We start from the raw sequence: 18330 nt of genomic DNA on the forward strand, positions 1-18330 counted from the left end.
TGGCTCTTTTGGTCAAAAAGGTTGCAGACCCCTGGTCTAAGTGAACGGTGACTTTAAAAACTACACTGCGCATGCTCAGAGTATTGTCCTATTTTATGTGTGTGGCAAACAAATAATGACCATAGGGGCACTGAGCTGCCATCCCCACCATACGTCATCTCACATAATTCAGAGCTGATTTGCTGTAAGTACGTGTGCCGCAAAAAGTGTGGTGTGTGAAGAGGAGGAGAGAGACGCGTCCCAAAACCAGGAAGTAAGCTGCGCATGGGTTCCCTCCACAAATAGCAATGAGATTTCTCCATACGATTTTAGAAAATAGCTCAAAATAAGATCTGTGGGAAACGTACCTGTTAGATAAATGCACGTGTTGTTCATCCGGATAATATCCACATGTCTACCCTACTTTTATAATTTTCGAATCATAAATCTATCGATTAGATTTATGATAGACTTTTGAAACAACAAGAAGATAAAGAGGACTTTTACAAACAAGTAATAGAGATTTTTGTCCAGAAGGATAGCCAAATGGACTTCATCTTCAAGTCAAGGTAAGACCGCAATTTTATTGAAAATGGGATCTTACTAAGAGAGAACAATTCAATATTTAAATGATAAAATTACATTTTTTGGGAATCCTTTTGTTGAACTGTCTGTTTAAAATTAATCGAAGCATCAGACAAAAAAAGCTTTTGAAAATAATATTATATTTTCATTTAGGTCAAAATATTATATTTGTAAACCTGAAGAGTCCGTGCCTCACCAGCCATGAACCTCACTGCAGAAGCTTATATATAGACATCTAAGTTTTCTGTGCCCCACCACTTTTGTACATATAGAAACGCCACTGTACTCCAGCAAACGAGCGACGAAGTGGTGGAGTAAAAACTCAGTTGACAGCGAAAAACACACGATTTGGGGGATTAAATACCTTGTATGTTTTATAAAAAGTAAAACCGGGAGGACAAAAGTCGATAGGTATACAACAAAAGGGTTAAGTACAAGATCTGAGTACTTCCTCCCCTCTGGTGTTTGTCATCTCTTCGCTCACTGAATATCTTTGTTTGTTTTTGACAGCGACAGGAGGACCTCTGCTGACGCATGCGCACATGTAACTTCAGATGTCAACCGAGACAACGGACAAACAGTTAGCGTTTGAGCTCGTATCGGAGGGAAGTAAAACATTATTTCACCTAAAGCTCATCTAGCTCAAACAGCGTAATGAGGTAGAGAAGTCGGACAGATAATTAGACTTACCGTGATTATAATAGACTGGCATCGCCACGGTGAAAATGGACCAGGAGTGTGAAGACTCAGATTCAGAGGGCCGGTGGCAGAAACTGTACCTGGTGAGTCTGTTAGCATTTAGCATGAAGCTAACGCAGATCAGACACGCATTAACGGCAGCAAGATAACTGTTTGGCCAGCTAATCCAGTATCTGTTAACAAACAGTAATATGTTGCCAAATTCGAAACAAAAATGTCTTATGTGATTGTTTGTTTAGTTTGTGTACAGACAAGGCAACGCTCTAATAAGATAAATGTTACCGTAAGCATAGGTTTAGTGTTATAAGCTGCTGCATGTGGTAATAATAGCCATAGGGGGTGGAAGAAGTATTCAGATATAAGTAAAGGTAGCACTAATTACTTGTAGAAGTACTCTACTACAAGAAGTCCTGCATCCAAAACCTTACTTAAGTAAAAGTACAACATAATTGGCATCAAAGTACACTTTAAGAACCAAAAGTAAAAGTACTCGTTTTGCCTAAAGCCCCTTTTTAGAATCCTATATATTAAATTACTAGACCAAAAGTTGCAATACATTAATGACAAAATACTCTATTTCAAGTAAAAGTTCTACATTATTAAGTAAAAGTATATAAGTATTATCAGCAAAGTGTACTTATATATACTATGTATTTTATAGTATAGTATAAAAAGTACACCTCTGCAGAAAATGTGATATTGAAATGTATAATATATATACTAATATATATATATATATATGACATATATGTCTAATAATAACAAATAAATACAAATTATTCCACTACTTACATTTTTAAAGATTCATTATTTAAAAAGGTTTAGCAGATGTTTCTTAATGCAACATCTGGAAAGAAACTAGAGCTGTTGTGGAGTAAAAGTATAAAGTTTCATTAAACAAATATACTTAAGCCCTTTTCAGGATAGCATAAAATATAAATTCTTGTTTCTATTCTAAACAATCTTTCTTTTGTCTTCAGGAAATAAGGAATCAGTCTCACGAGTGCTCGTACAAAGTGGCAAAGTATCCAGAGAATCGAAACCGAAACAGATACAGAGATGTCAGTCCATGTATGTAAACATTAGTGGAAACGTTTCTCTTACCCTTTAACAATGTCTGTCAATTTATAACCGATCACCAAACAGTCTTCTCTCTCACGCTGCCTGCAGTTGATCACAGTCGGGTGAAGCTGGAGAGCACAGACAACGACTACATCAATGCAAGTCTGGTGGTCATGGAGGAAGCCCAGAGAAGTTACATATTGACTCAGGCAAGTCCAAGGCTCTTTATTCAAGTAAAAACAACCATGCATGCAAGCAGGTCTATTATAAAAAAACTCCAAGCAACAACACTAAAATGATGTCTTCAGAAGGTTGGTTTGTCCATGCAATTGAGTGCATTCATAGTCAGTTGCTTTGTGTTATCAGATCATTTGTGGCTTTGTTTTGAAATGATTTCAGTGCATGACATTAAGGATTTTGGGAGATGGCCCTGTGGGCCATCTAAGCTAATTTACAGATGGCCCTGAGCCCAATAGAGATTGCCTTGAAAAATGCGCGCGGACGAAATGACGCACGAAGGGTTCTGGGGGCCTCCCCCTAGAACATTTAGATTTTTGCAGGTCTTAGATGCTGTCTGATGCATTCTATAGACTGAATTATAAGATGAACCACCACAATATTACAATTTCAATTGTATTCTACATTTCACTTGTTTGTGTTTGCTCTCTTGCATGCCCTGCATAACTATAATAAATACTTAAGTTGTTGGTCAAGACACTTTCCATCTGATGAAGGCAAATGCCTTCCCAGATGTAAAAAAGTAGAAAACATTACATGCAGTTATAACTGCCAAAACAAACATTATTTACACTATTATGGCCCCTGTTAAAAATGTTTGTAATGTTATCCACTGTAAGTTGGTCGAAGGAATGCCTCCTCATCCAGAAGCAGACCGAGCAGCCGAGTGCATCCGCGAAGCACACACAATGGCGACGTCAGAGTTCCCGTTGGCAAGCAAATCTAAATCTCTTCGGTCAAAATGTCCGGTCAAATGAATTTCCCTTTAGCGCAATACCGCTTCAGTTGCGCCACTTATGTGACAGACAAGAAGAGTATGTGACAGACAAGAGTAGTCAATTCTAATGTGTAACACTTAATGTGGAGAAAGAGATGTCCTGTATGGGTTGATTGTGCGTTGATCTGTTGGTAATGCCTCGGGGTTCCGGTGGGCATGTAAACAAATGCATAATGCTGCGCTATACTTTGTGGCCTCACCCAGTTGCATAGCGACACTTATTGTTTAGGTCACGGTGTCTTTTAATAAGCAGGTAGTCATATCATTATCTAGAACTAGCTGGATCTGATCGATATGGACATAAACGCGAATGAAGTCTAATCTGACGGAAGAGAGAGATCAGTTGCTGCTGACGAGTCGACACGCAGCTCTGCATGATCACATGCAGCGGTGAGCGGAACAAAACACACACTTCAGGTTAGAATATCACACGTAGCTATTTTAATTACCTCTCAAACTACCTAAACTAGTTATAGATATGTTTAGTTTTACTGTTGGGTCACTCATTACTGGATCCGCGAGCTGCATGATACTGGTATAATAGATTGCCCGATCGGGCAACCAGCAGGTGAGGCTTCATGGCCCGAGCTAAATACTAGATGGCCCCGGGCCATCGGGCAGCCCTTAATGTCGAGCCCTGGATTCTGATCCTGATAGGAGCGCTTGTTTGGTTTAGCTAAATCCTTTATTAAGTGTCCGGATCACTGTATGATGTTAAATGCATGAGCAAGTGAGGTGTTATGCGAATAGAAATTAAAGAAGATTTTAAGAAGGTGTGCTCTTACGGATTTGATGTCTTAATATGTATTTAAATGATCTATGAATCAGTGAGAAATAGCCTTTTTCAATTTCAAAACATTAAACCAAGATCTATTATTATATAAAGAAGGGATATTGATTATTTTTATAAACATGCAAGCCCAGAAAATAATTAAATCAAGGTTATTTCTTTATTTAATAATTGTTTTTATGTTGAGGTCATACTGTACAGTGTTTGGTACTAAGGTTTCTCTTTTTTAGAGTTATTTAAAACAGCTCAGTGTTTCCCACAGATTTGAAATATACTTGGGGGGGTGGTGGTAGCGGTCCATACGTCCAAATAAACATATGGACATGTGTTACTATTTTTAAAAAAAAAAGGTAAATGTATTAGGAACCTACCCATGTGATTTTAAGTGGGGATGGACCTCAAATCCTCTAGGGGGGTCCGGGGGCATGCTCCCCCGGTAAGATTTGTTATTAAATGTTGGAGTTAAATGCATCCATCTGGTGCATTTTGAGGGGAAAATAAAGAGACTAGATATGTGGGAACACCTATATGAAACAGAATTGTATACATTTCAATAATCATAAAATCATGGCCATAACCAATAACATATCCAATATGAAAAAACACTGACACCCTCAAATGGAAGTATATGTGTTTACATAAATGGTGACCAAACCGTTTGAGACCCACTGAGATAACTTAGACTAAGTGAACTATCTAAATATTCAGAGAGTCCTTAACCTCACCTGAGCTGAGGTTATCCCAAGCTTGAATGACACAAAGAGAACAATCAAGGGCTTTGATTTATGATCTGTATGGCAGTGGCCATGTCGGCAGGCCACATCATGTTGACAGCCAGTCACCCTGTGTGAGGCAGGCCACTTAACAGGCCAGGCCATCGGGAAACCCCCCGGTCTGCCCGATGGCCAGTCCGGGACTGGGTACAGGAGGCATAGAGCGAGGGTGGCGTCGTGGTCACGGGCGAATAACACAAACAAATATATATCAAAAAATACTAAATGGGTCGTGAAATATACTTGGGCGGCCGTTAATATACCTGAGCGGCCCGCCCAAGTATAGTCTATGTGTGGGAAACCCTGCAGCTATCATTGCAGTTATACATTCATGTTTGAAAGGATATCCAGAGTACACATAACAGCAAATAGTTAGATTGTTTCTATGTGAAATTGGTGTAATATACCAGACAACAACTAAGCAAATAGATAATTCCTGATTTGAAAGCGGAGATAAATCAACATTAATGTCTTGTTTATTCTCTGTCCTTTGAACATTCCCGCCTACAGACATGAACAAACAGTGGCCTTATTCACCGGGCCGTAGAGATGAGATTTATTATATAGCAGAGAATAAAGCTATTGTACTACGTCAAACTTCATTAATCAGACGTCTGATGGCAAAACAGAAACCTCCAGGGCAGAATCTGTGTAATGACGACCCTTGTTGGATGCTTTTTCCCTGAAGCAGAATGATCCGAGTCAGCTGCTTAACTGACGTTTGGTTGTGCAATCGTAAATGAAAGCCTGTTATTGTAAAGAGAAATGCTTTCTTTAAGGGAGTTGTGTGCATAACACCACCATGCACCATGCACTATGCAGTTGGGTTCAAATAATTGTATTTAACAAATCAGATTTTGACATAGAAACCGGTCACAGTTAAATAACGTCACAGAGGGTTAGAAAATATACATTTGACCTTTTGTTCTAAAGCAGTGTAATTCTGCTTTTGTGCTTTCTGAAGTGTTTTATTTATAGAAAATGTTTCATTAGTGTTGCTGTGTGAAATATACTCCAATTAATTACATTTTGAGGGTAACGACCAGTGCATGATGTCAAGTAATTCTTAAAGCCAAAGGGATCAGGGTATGAACGGACAAATAACCGCTTAACCTTTATCAAGTGTTGTTTTTGGACCACAGAAAACTGCAGCTGATAAAACATATCCTTCCTCACCAAGTAATACGGCTCACTATGATTCAGTCATTTATAAACAACAAGACCTTGTGCAATTCAACAGTTTGCGAAATCCAACAGGACCATTACCAGGTTTCTTTTGCATCATTGAAAATGTGAGATGAAAAACATTTGAGGTAATGTCCAATAAATTAATGATTCACTATCATGCAATAGGGAACCTTAAACACATTCGCAGCAGTATATTATGTATGACATCCGACAGTGTGTAACTCTACATGATGGATTTGATTTGAATCCTATGATTGTCTTTGATAGTAACTTTACACTGTCCATGTTAGTTGCACAGATATCACATTATAAAGGCATTCCTCAAATTGATGTTTGAATATTTCTGAAGAAAATCAATTGAAATGATTTCCCAGAATCCAAGTGAACTAATTTCCTCCTGCTATGTGACTGATGAAAGTGTGCTTGTGTTATTCCTGTCCACAGGGCCCCCTGAGGAATACCTGTGGCCACTTTTGGCTCATGATCTGGGAGCAGAAGACCAAAGCCATCGTCATGCTAAACCGCGTCATTGAGAAAGGCTCAGTAAGTATATCATATAATAATAAAAGAACATCCTATTGTCAGGTCAGTTGACATCTGTTATTGGTCTGGTGCAACACACCCACACTGAAACACTGCAGGAACCACAAAAAGACTAAACACACACACACACACACACACACACACACACACACACACACACACACACACACACACACACACACACACTTATCCACAGCATCACACACTTTGTTAAGAGTGTGCAGCCTTCTCACATAAAATCGTTTTTGATTAATCAGGGGCGTATTCCACATGTACACATATTTTGGGAAAACAGGGTTAAAGTAGAAGATTAACTATGCATTTATGTGAAAAAATGTAAACGTCCCATGTTAGCGAGGTTAGCAGGAGTTATGTTTCGGTCTGACATTGCACAAAACGTTGCTTCATTTGTGAAGCTAGATAACAGGGAACTCGTCATACCCAAAGGGAGTTTTACTAAAGGTTTCAGAGGCTTAAAAGGATGTTTTTGCACAGGCAAAGGCTTAAAGAAGACCTGTATGTGTGGACTTTGCCTTGATTTCAGTTAAAGGTCCACTGTGAAGCTTCTCTCTCCTGTCGGCAGGATAAGAGGAATTCAGTGTTTTGACAGTGTGTTCACAGATGTATGTGAGGAACTGGGATGCAGCCCAACCTCTCAACTAAATCCTGTGATCCTGTGATGTGCCGATTAAACACACACACACACACACACACACACACACACACACACACACACACACACACACACACACTCACACTCACACTCACACTCACACTCACACTCACACTCACCGCGAGCAGCTTTCCCTTTCTCAGTACAGCAGCTGGAGCGGATCTCGCTGGGTCATGAGATTCACCCCCCGACTGTTTTCTTGGAAATAGCAGATAAAGAGTACCTAGTCCAAAGATATTATTAACCTCACTCACAAAGATGTTCGTGCAGGCCAGCAGAGAGGGGGGGGGGGGGGGGTACATAATCCACTTATCCTCAACACTTCTGCACATTGTCTGCTTACTAAGAACATGCTGTATAATGAGCTCTCTGCTGTCGATAATATAGCATGAGAATGCATGACCAGTATTTTACAACTTTACTGACGGCTTTGCTGTTCCCTGGAGAACATTGAGAGCACCACAAGATCCCAAACTGTACTGGAATGTATCCCTGGTTCCTTGTAACTTCGTGTGAGCATTGTTTCCATGACTGGTTTATTATAATAAACACAACACATAAATAATAATGATAGTAATAAACTTGTTTTTTTATAGCACATTTTATACTTATTTTGCTTTACAAAGCAAACAACTCTAAAAACAACTGTTAAACAATCTCTAAAAAGAGAAGAGATGTCAAATAATAACTTTTTAATAGTTGTGTATATATTCATATTAAAGGATAGAACCTGTCCCTTTACAATGCATTCCTGATCCTTTCTTTAGTTATTAAAAGACTTAAGAAATAAATATCTTAAAATAAAACATGAGAAAAAGTCACAGTTCAAATACATGCAGAATGCAAGGAGATATAATCTTGACTGAAGCGTGTTCTAACTGGCTTCATTCATTTTGATTAGTGCAGTGTGGCAAAACACAAAATGGGACTAAAATTAGGCAGAGGTGTTGCAAAATACAAGATAACAAGGCTGTGAAACACTTTATGCAAATATTAAAGCTGTGTAGTTGTGTATGATTCTGTGCATGTGTGAAATGTTATGTAGGTGTCACATGTATGATATGTGAGTGTGACCAGGTATCTGTGGAGAGAGAAAAGAGGAAGCGGATGTTTTTCTAAGGGATATTTCCCCTTCCAAAGCTAGGATTAAACTGTCCTCCTGTTAGTCATCAGCTGCTTTGCCTCAAGGCCCCTCAGCATCTGCTTCATGGCATACTTCATTGTCAGATGTTACTTTATTTAGTCTCTCTGACCACATGTCTCCTTTCTCCCCCGACAGGAGAAGTGCGCTCAGTACTGGCCCACAGCGGAGGACAGGGAGATGGCCTTCAGAGACACACGCTTCCTGGTCACGCTGCTGTCGGAGGACATCAAGTCCTACTACACCACCCGAGTGTTGGAGCTGCAGAATATCAGTGTAGGTCAAAGTTTTTACTTTATTATCAGGGGGCATTCCACTTTATAGCTGTCAAGGAGAAGTGAAATGGTTTGAGGGTGTCACACCAAGACGCTTTGCAAGGACCTGCTGTCCCAGGCTTTTTCAAGCTGAACACCATCTGGATTCCTTTGAACCGACCATTACCTGCTACTCAAGACTGATACCATGAGAAGATACTATTTCCATTTTTGTATTTTAAAAAGTTTATTTTTTATTTTTATAACCTGTACTTAATGCACACCTAAGAGTAAGAGAGGTTAAGATGTAGTGAGCAAAGATGGATGATTTGATCTTCAAAAGCTCTGATTTACCAAGGCTGACAACACTGTAGTTAAAATTCACGGACCTATCATGAAAAATGCACTTTTTGTGTCCCCGGTGTGTCGGGGAACTCACGCAGCGTCAGGACCCTTTTCCCTCCGTACCCACATCTTTAAAAAAAACGGGGGTAAAACGAGCGGATACAGATTTGATATTACGTAATTTTTGATGGTGGACCCACAGAAAGTTGCTATCAGAAACAATGCCTGACGTTTTGGACGTAGTATGGTCTTTGTTTATAAGCACATACTACAATTTGTATGTGTGTGTGCATCGCCAACACCCTAACCTGTATTGGAGAGAGTATGTGTAAAAAAGCAGGAAATTAAAAAAAGAACTCCCCTTGTGGTAAACCCGCAAAAGAAAAAGCATTTGAGATCCATACTGTTTCAGAAATAATCCTTGATGTGGTTTAGAACATGATGGCGTTTTATCACAGCAGAATTTAACTTTATCTCCGATATAATTCTGATCAGGCATTAGCTCCGCCTCCTCCTTTTTGTTTTCAAGCTAAGGACCCAAAATCCGCATTTCTAAACGGGGCTGGAGTAGAGGGATATGAGGGATGTCTAAAATGCATGATCTGTTTGTATTTTGAGCAAAACACATCTCAAGACATGTTTTTATATATTTGTATATATCTGAGACCCATAATATATGCCTAACAATAGCATGATAGGTGCACTTTAAAGGGTACAGATGAGCCCAGACTACCCCCCTACCCTTCCTTCCTCGAGCAGTGCCACCCAAGCCATTTAAAAAACAATTGTTTGTGCATCTCAGCCAATCGTCCCCCTTATAAATGAAACCATTGGACCCCACATCCTTTCAAATTCCCCCAGTCTATCTTTTAGGATATATCCAATTCTTTCCAAATGGTTCAATCCCCAATGCAGTCAGCATGCCGCTGTGTCGCTGGGCAAGACACTTCACCCCAACCTGCTCCTATGGGCGTTGACCACAGTATTGAGTGTATGTAAATCTCTTTGGATAAAAGCATCTAACAAGTAACATTAATTGTTATCTTTGAAACCCATTGTTAACTGATTTCACAGAAAGATTCAACTGAGTTGTATGTTCCCACACACCAAACTATTTGCAGTTTGTAGTTGTAGAGAAAGTGCAAACGAGCTGTAGATAATGCAGCACAGCAATTCCAGTGTGTAAAGTAATCAGCCTTTGCTTAAGCAACAATAGTTAACCTGCAAATTGCATTTGAAAAATACGATTTTAAATTAAACCCAATGTTATGACTTTTTCCCAATACATTTTTTACCTGTTTTATATTAAAAACTGAAAACCGTTTTTTAAAACATCAGCAACTAAGAAGTAACTGCCAATGTGATCGTAAGGAAAAAAAGCATGAGCAAGAAGTAGATTCAAAAGTTGTGGGGAGTTTTCAGAACACGGTTCCTCGCATGAACTGAAACTGAAACTGTTGGACTTGTTTGCTTAGTTTATCTCTCAAACCCTGGGATGGCCTCAAGTCACCTCAAACACACCGCCTACACATCAGCACTCGCAGACTGCACATAGAAATATGCTTTTCTACCTGCTAATGAAGCCTCTGTTTGTCTCCTCTCTCAGACGGGGGAGAAGAGAGAGATCTACCACTTTCACTACACCACGTGGCCAGATTTTGGTGTTCCCGACTCCCCGGCGTCTTTCTTAAACTTCCTCTTCAAGGTGAGGGAGTCGGGAGCGTTGGGGCGGGACCACGGACCGGCTGTGGTGCACTGCAGCGCTGGAATCGGACGCTCCGGGACATTTTCATTGGTTGACACGTGTGTGGTCCTCGTAAGTTCTCCATTTTTGTTGTATCATTATGTCTGTATTCTGATTAAAGAAAACAAAACGTTTGTTTTTTGCTACAATGATTTGAGTTTACATTTAGACATTGAGAGCCAACATTGACCCAATTAAATCCATTATGCTAAGTCTGATTAGCACTTATACTGTGGATAAATATATCAGTGTCCAGACAGTCAATTTAGATAATTTAAAGCCTTTGACTGAAATAAAAACATGAATTGAGGGCTGGTTAAAATTGTTGAAGTAACATTTCAAATAATCTGTCCATAGAGAGCTTCTGATAGATGGAAACGTTAATATGAATTTACTTTTTAGTGACTATAACACCAACTGAAATGTTATATCTCTGTTGTTCTCTTGCAATTACGTAGTCTTTCACAATTTGTTTTTCTCTTAAGTTTACATAACAATACCATAGAAAAACCTATATGTATTGAACAGCCGTAATGTAGAAGTAGATAAGCCAGATCAAAGAAAAACAGGGAACTAAAACATGTCATTTATAGCATTTTATTCCGAAACGGTTACACGTCACTCACTAACGCAGACTGGCCATGTTTAACAGTGCGTCAGGTTTACATTTCCCTCTAAACACACGCATGAGAGGGAACAGGGGGTTCAACCTGTCATTCTGTCCTGACCAGATGGACAAGAGGAAAGACCCCTCGTCAGTGGACATCAAAAGCACCTTGTTGGACATGAGGAAGCACCGCATGGGCCTGATCCAGACCCCCGACCAGCTGCGCTTCTCCTTCATGGCGGTGCTCGAAGGATCCAAGTGCATCAAGGGAGATTCCTCTGTACAGGTACCTGCACCATGTGACCAGTTCTCTCAGCTCACTCAGTTCACTCGGTACTTCATGAGTAATATGGTTCAGTTCCCAGGACACTGCTGTATTTGGCTGTAGAGAAAAACACAAATAATGACAGTTGGCCTGGCGATGGATATTTGTTTATTAAATACCCCACAGTTATTCCGTGTGTGGGTATGTTAGAGGAGTAGGGTTTTCCTAACAAATATTGACTCATACAGAAATAGTCTCTCTAAGTCATCACTTGTAAACCATTAGAAGTGTGTGGAACTCTGGTCTGTTTGTTGTTTTTATTTCATATTAAACTGAATATCTTGGACAAGAAACACCTTTTAGTTATTTAGTTCAGGCCAATGACCTGAATGTCTGACAGTCGTGATTTGTTTGCAGTCGCAATTTGTATGAAGCCATCTTGATCTTTGGCTTAATGTTCTCTTTTGCAGCAACTTTTTTTTGTCTCGCTTTATACATTTTTGACAAGATTATTTTACAAACAAAATGTCAAAATATAGGCTGTTTTTGATCCATGGCAAAAAGTTATGGTGGTGTGCTTTGCCAAAAACATTAACGCTTTTCCACTTGTGTCTGCTCGTTTTGTAGAACCGCTGGCGGGAGTTGTCCAGGGAAGATCAGGAGCCGATATTAGAGTCTCCGCCCTCGACTCAGCCGCAGGCCCGGTGTCCGACGGAGCGATGCAACGGCAGCCAGCGGGGGGGTCAGCAGGAGGAGGGAGGGGACTACAGACAGGACGACAGAGCACCAGCACCATCTCCATGCAAGGAGCAGGAGCAGGATGGCGGAACCACACAGTCAGTACTCTATGAATTCAAAAATGCTCTCAAGAGAAGAGTGATTATTTTAGCTTTTGCTGGACAGACAGCTGTTTACCCACCATCCTTTTCTCGCAGCAAGCGACACAGAGAAGACAGCATCTCCAAATCAGGCACAGCCAAGACAACCCAAAGCAAGCCCAGGACAAACGACTCAGAGAAGAAGAGGAAAAGGTGATTATTATATTTGGCTGAGACCATATAGTATTATTCATACACCAAGCGTCAAGTTGTTGTTACCCTCCACGATGATTTGTCGAGCACCGTCACTTTGTCACTTCTGTATTCATCAACACTTTTATTTAAACTTATATTAAGTGTGATATTCAAAAATTGATGTCTTTTTCAACACAGATTGTAAGAACCAGATCTAACCCATCATGCTTCATCCATTTGTTAATAACGAGTCAATCCCTAATAATATTATTTCATAATTGGACAAAATACTTTACGCTTTAAAGCTTTATCCATAACGTTTGTATTCAAAGTCTAAGAGTGTCTTAGAGTTCAAATCAGAGTGCTGTGCCACTTTTACTTTCTGTTTGCATGTCTAATCATTCTGTTTAAACATTCCTGCACTATTGCACTTTAAGAGAAGGCTACTCTAATAATATCATTGTTTTATTTCTAGAATTATATCCCTGTTGTTTCCAACTCATTTGATTTAAACATAACTCCAGACTGCTGTAATTTCCAAAAGTCAACGTTTGTTGGTAAAAGTTTGGTGTTATAATATTTAAATATTCGTGTTTACCTAATGGAATCCACAATATGTCTTCCCAACATTTTTACTGTGGTCTAAAAACAGTTTTCTCTTCCTTGCGGCAACGAAGAGAAGCACCAACTTGTATTACCAGCTGCAATTTAACATCACCATCAATTACATTTATATAACCACAGTAAAGAAATCTATTTTAGCTCTAACACTATCAGTAAAGAAGATCGGAAATAAGCAGCATTTTATTCCCTTACTTGAATAGCCCTTTGCCCGTTACATGTATTTATTCTGACATGAAAGGAACTTACAAATTATGTTCAGAAAATTGATTTAATAAAAAAGGAATCGGACTTATTACGTCAGACATTTGCTTTTTCGAATGTATACCATGGGCCGCTTTCACACCAAGTACTTTGCCGTACTTAGTGCCGGCACCAACTGCTCCCATGGAACTAAGTACAGATCGCGTTCACACCGGAATAAGTTCCCTGAGAGAAGATAACGCAAATGAACCGCTGACGTCACTTCTTCTTCTTCTTCTGCTTTGGGTTTACTGGCAGGCCGCAAACCACTTCATGGCGTATACTGCCACCTGAAGGCCCCGGCCGGAAGTCCCCGGAGTCGGGGACTGGCTTCAGTAGAAGCTGCTGGGACTCCCAGCAGCTTCTACTGAAGCCTTCCGAATAAATCGCCAGAACGCCGGCCTCCTCATCACTCCACCGCTCCCATGGTTTTTTTGTTGTTGCCATAAGTTATTCTCTCTCCGTTGGTGGCTAATGCTAATAATGCTAATGCCAGCAAACACAATGGCGGCTTCACAAAACTTTTCAGAGTTTTACGGGCCCTGGTTTGCAATTCGCCCAGCCAATCAGAAATTGGTACTTTTTTCTCCCCACGATAGTACCACCTCTCAAGCAGGCACTAAAAATGGGGGTAAAAGCTCCCGGCACTAAGTACTCTTTTTGGTGTGAACGCAAAATAAGGGTCACTAACGGAACTAAACGGGAAAAGTACTCCGGTGTGAACCCGCCTATGAACATCCGGTACAGCTCTTTTTTTGTTTCCTTTACACAAAAAGGAAAGAAAGTGCTTTAGTTGAACCTCTTTCACTTTTGCTTTTACTTTAGCACTTTTACTTTAGCACTTTTACTTTACTTTACCACTTACAACTCTTGTGATGCCAAAGAAGAAAAGACATGAGTCAGTTTTCAGCTTCATTTCTTCAAACCCTACAGAGGAAATTCAGGCAGGCTTTCCCAATGCATGACTCAACAAAATCACACTTCAGACATAGCTGAGGCTTTCTCCTTTTCTCTCTCCCTCTCTCTCTCAACATTCTCAGTCCTTTAGTGTGTATCTAACGGGCGTTTACGTCATGTTCTCTTGAAGGCAGGGCAGTTAGCCCTGATGAAGCACTTATTTCTGATGACTGTGCACCTCCAGGAATGGCTCACTTAGCCGTTTCTCAGAAGCCTTCCTTTGTTGTGTGACATGTCAGTGTTGTTCCAGTAATTCGGCCCAAACTGACGCGCTCTCACTCTGCTGTTGTGGTTCTTCTCGGACAGTTTGGGCTGCATTTGCTGCACATGACAAGGGCTGGCCTGTCCAGTGGGGGGCAGTGTATCTTTACCCCCCGCTGAGACAGCAACAACAACCACGAGGAGCACATTTAGAGGACGAGGTTTACCGGCTGCTTTTAAAACGAACGCCCTCTCTTGTACATGGAGGTGTGTGTGTGTGTGTGTGTGTGTGTGTGCTTGGTGTCTGCTGTGTTTTTGATTCTGTTGAGGTGTTGCTCCTTTTCATGACCTGCTTTGCCCCTGTGGTTTGGAGTTATGTTCTGCACTTTAGCATGGTGTGTGTGTGTGTGTGTGTGTGTGTGTGTGTGTGTGTGTGTGTGTGTGTGTGTGTGTGTGTGTGCTTGCGTGTGCGTGTGTGTGTGTGTGTGTGGCATGTGTGTGTGTATAATTGTGGTTTAGGTGTTGAAGCTCTGAAATGTCAGGATGAGTTTGAAAAAGCTGCTAATATTTGCTTTGCATCAAATTGGCTGGGACCCTTTTTTGTCAAAGTCAGCAACTGGTAAAGTTCCCCCTCACTAAACCACTGCTTTGCTGCTGTTTTGTTAGCATGTGATTTGGTTAGGACTAGGGATGTAACGATATATCGAATATCGCGATATCGCGGTAAATAAATGTCTCAATTCCGTCGTGAGACTAACAAAATATACCGCGATTTTTATTTTTTAAACCTTTATTTAACCAGATGGTTCCATTGAGATAATCGATCTCTTTTTCAAGGGAGACCTGTCCAACATGGCAGCAAGTAGGTTACAACATGAACATAAAACAACAGATAACACAAAAGAACATCGTATTGACAGGGCCACATGTACACCTAGAGACATTGACAAGTACCAACAGTATATTTATATCTCGCCCTGTCAATAAGCCTCACCTTCTTGGCAAAAACTGTATTGTTTTTGAAGTGGTGGAGAGGCAATGCACAGTTTGACCCACTGCTGTCACCCATGGCCAAAGCATATCTCTCTGTCCCAGCAACATCAGTACCAAGCAAGAGAGTTTTTTCCACAGAAGGGGATATTGTAAACGCCCAAACATCCCAGCTTCTACCTGGAAATGTGGACATGCTAATATTCCTAAAAGATAACCTTGATGATGCTGAGTGAGTGAGTTAGTGAGTTAGAGTTGAGTTACTAAAAAAAAAAATTAAAAAAAAAAGAAAAAAACTAAAAAAAACTAAAGTGAAACTAGATTTATTCTAGTGGGGTCTGATTATTATATTGTTGACACTTTAAAATACTACTATCCTACTAAAATACTGTACAAATCTGATTTATTATTTAATAAAGAAAAATAATTCAAGTACAAAAGATTTATTTTCACAGGGGCAGCCCATCACACCAAGTGTGTCGGGGCTGGAGCTTGAGAGTTTGTTGCATGATTCTGTAGTTTTACAGCTGTTTTCAGAGATGTTTCAAAAGGTCTTCTTTATGTTTCCTGACTTTAGCATGGCAGTTTGTAATGGTTTGTTGGTTCTATACTGTATTAGTTTTGGTTTGGCCTAAAGATTGAATGGTTTGGATGTCTGAAATTCGTCAGGAGATTTACGATGGGTCTTAAAGAGCCATTGTTGAGGTACAACTTAAGGACTAGTGAACTATCTAAACATTTAGTTATCTTTGATGTAGAAACCTTTAAAACCTTAGAGCAACTAGTTATTATTTATCATGAATTTTTATCTGTTGATGAATCCATTTAAGGTATAGAAATATAGGATATACAAAAAATACCTTTAACAATTAATATTTTCTTTCAATCTTTTCAAGATCTGAAAACCCAAAGTTTCCTCTTTGGAAATATTTTCTTGTCTGATTAACAGAAAAACAAAACCAAAGATATTAATTTAATGATTTAATTGACAAAAACTAAAAGGTCAATATTTGACATATTTGCTGGATAATTGACCTTTAACTTTTTCCGATTTAATTGTCTGTTTATCAACTAATCGATACATTGAGTAATACTCTCATCTTCAAAACCCTCCCCCATCATACTGGGATGATACACAGATAATTAAATCGAATCATGTGTTCTAACGCTCTGCATACACTAAATGAACATAGCCTTTAAAATGTTGGAGATCATCTGGACATGGTGTTGCTTATTAAACAAGATGGCTGCTTTCGCTGCATTTACACTCAACCTAATGTTGATATTATCAAAGTGATCCAAGACGCCGCATTGTGCCACGGCTGCAACAAGTAGCTGGAACCATCTTTGAAATGTTCGATCCCTCGTCCAATTTTAGTCAGCATAGAATAACACTTTTTGTTACGGATTAACACGTAATGTTCCTAATAAAACTGACTATTTCTACCCCAAAAATGCACCAAGCAACAGGACCTTCTCCATGTCTCTCTCATAGATTTTCTAGAGAAAAAGTTATCCAAGTTACATGAAGATTTGAATTCCAACTGAAAATGAATTGCAGTACATCCCACCTTATCTTAAATGTTTTACTTTCCCTGAAGGAAACCGTTGCAAGGCATCTATATAACAACACACTAAACACATCTCTGTTTGAATCGTAACTTCATTTTGTGACACAGGTTCCTTTGATCACTCTTGAGCTTCACTGACACTGGTAGAATAAACTGTTCTGAGTTCAACCTCTTTAAATACTTTGTGTCTTGTGACAGGGCGAAAACCAGCGACTGCTAACCACCTCCACCTGCGGCCGTGCACCTGCAGCTCTGGCAGCACAGCCGCCTCCGGCAGGGATCTCCAGCTCACTCAAACCTCTGCGCGCCCCCCCCCCCTCCACTGCCACAGCTCTCCTCTCTTATCTGTCCAGCCCTGAAACATAAATCAGCCTCTGCACACCTCCCCCTTCCTCCTCCTGTTAGCAGCATGTCACCCCTCAGCGCCCCACCTCACTCTTTCCTCCTCTCTAAACTGTTTACAGCAGACACTTCGACATTCTTTGAAGACGGCACATTTTAAAAAAAAGACGACGAACACACCAGCGCTTTGTCCCCCAGTCACACCTCAACCACCGCCTGCTTTCGGAGTCAGAAACCCTTGGTTTTTTTGCTTTAATATTATTATTATTATTTGCAGCTTCTCCTTCTACTATGCCTCTTTGCATTCATGAAATTAAGACTGATACTAGGGGCTATGCATTGCCAATTTGCAATGCTGTTCATATGTGTATTTTTAGAAGAAAACTTTTTTCAGAGGCAAAAATGTTCTATTTTTTATAAGAGATTACTTGAAGTTTTTCACGGTGATGGAGGTTGGCTAAATTTAAAAAGCACTGCCTCCTCCCACTTGAGAAATTCAGTGGCATGTGAGATTTCCATGATGTACATAGTGTTCTTTAAAAAAAGATGTGTGTAAAAAGACATATTTTTGCTTGTAAAAAGATGAACGACAATGTTACAGATTTGAATCCAGTATAAAAACATGATTTGATGACTTGTTCTCCTTTTGAAATGAAAATGTCTTAAGTTTCTCTTTCTCTTAGAGTGTAATCCACAAATAAAACTGGTATTATCTAGTTTACATAACAA

General features: G+C 39.8%; 1 protein-coding gene across 1 annotated transcript; it reads left to right on the plus strand.

Annotated features, from left to right (window-relative positions):
* The first annotated feature begins 261 nt into the window (after nucleotides 1-261).
* ptpn2b (protein tyrosine phosphatase non-receptor type 2b) lies at nucleotides 262-18330 on the plus strand. The gene is made up of 11 exons (XM_079654039.1): nucleotides 262-548; nucleotides 1075-1346; nucleotides 2244-2334; nucleotides 2410-2534; nucleotides 6536-6634; nucleotides 8587-8724; nucleotides 10654-10863; nucleotides 11523-11684; nucleotides 12291-12499; nucleotides 12599-12694; nucleotides 17458-18330. The coding sequence occupies exons 2-11, from the start codon at nucleotides 1290-1292 to the stop codon at nucleotides 17477-17479; spliced, it is 1209 nt and encodes a 402-aa protein (XP_079510165.1). The 5' UTR covers nucleotides 262-548; nucleotides 1075-1289; the 3' UTR covers nucleotides 17480-18330.

This window comes from Notothenia rossii (genome assembly GCF_949606895.1).
Source record: "Notothenia rossii genome assembly, chromosome: 10".
Classification (NCBI taxonomy): Eukaryota; Metazoa; Chordata; class Actinopteri; order Perciformes; family Nototheniidae; genus Notothenia; species Notothenia rossii.

What these genes read in the sequence shown, in the direction of transcription:
- ptpn2b (XM_079654039.1), top strand. Translation starts at nt 1,290, where the DNA reads ATGGACCAGGAGTGTGAAGACTCAGATTCAGAGGGCCGGTGGCAGAAA. An exon ending in ATACAGAGATGTCAGTCCAT is followed by an intron (nt 2,335 to 2,409) that starts GTATGTAAACAT and finishes ATCACCAAACAG; the next exon opens with TCTTCTCTCTCACGCTGCCT. An exon ending in GAAGTTACATATTGACTCAG is followed by an intron (nt 2,535 to 6,535) that starts GCAAGTCCAAGG and finishes TCCTGTCCACAG; the next exon opens with GGCCCCCTGAGGAATACCTG.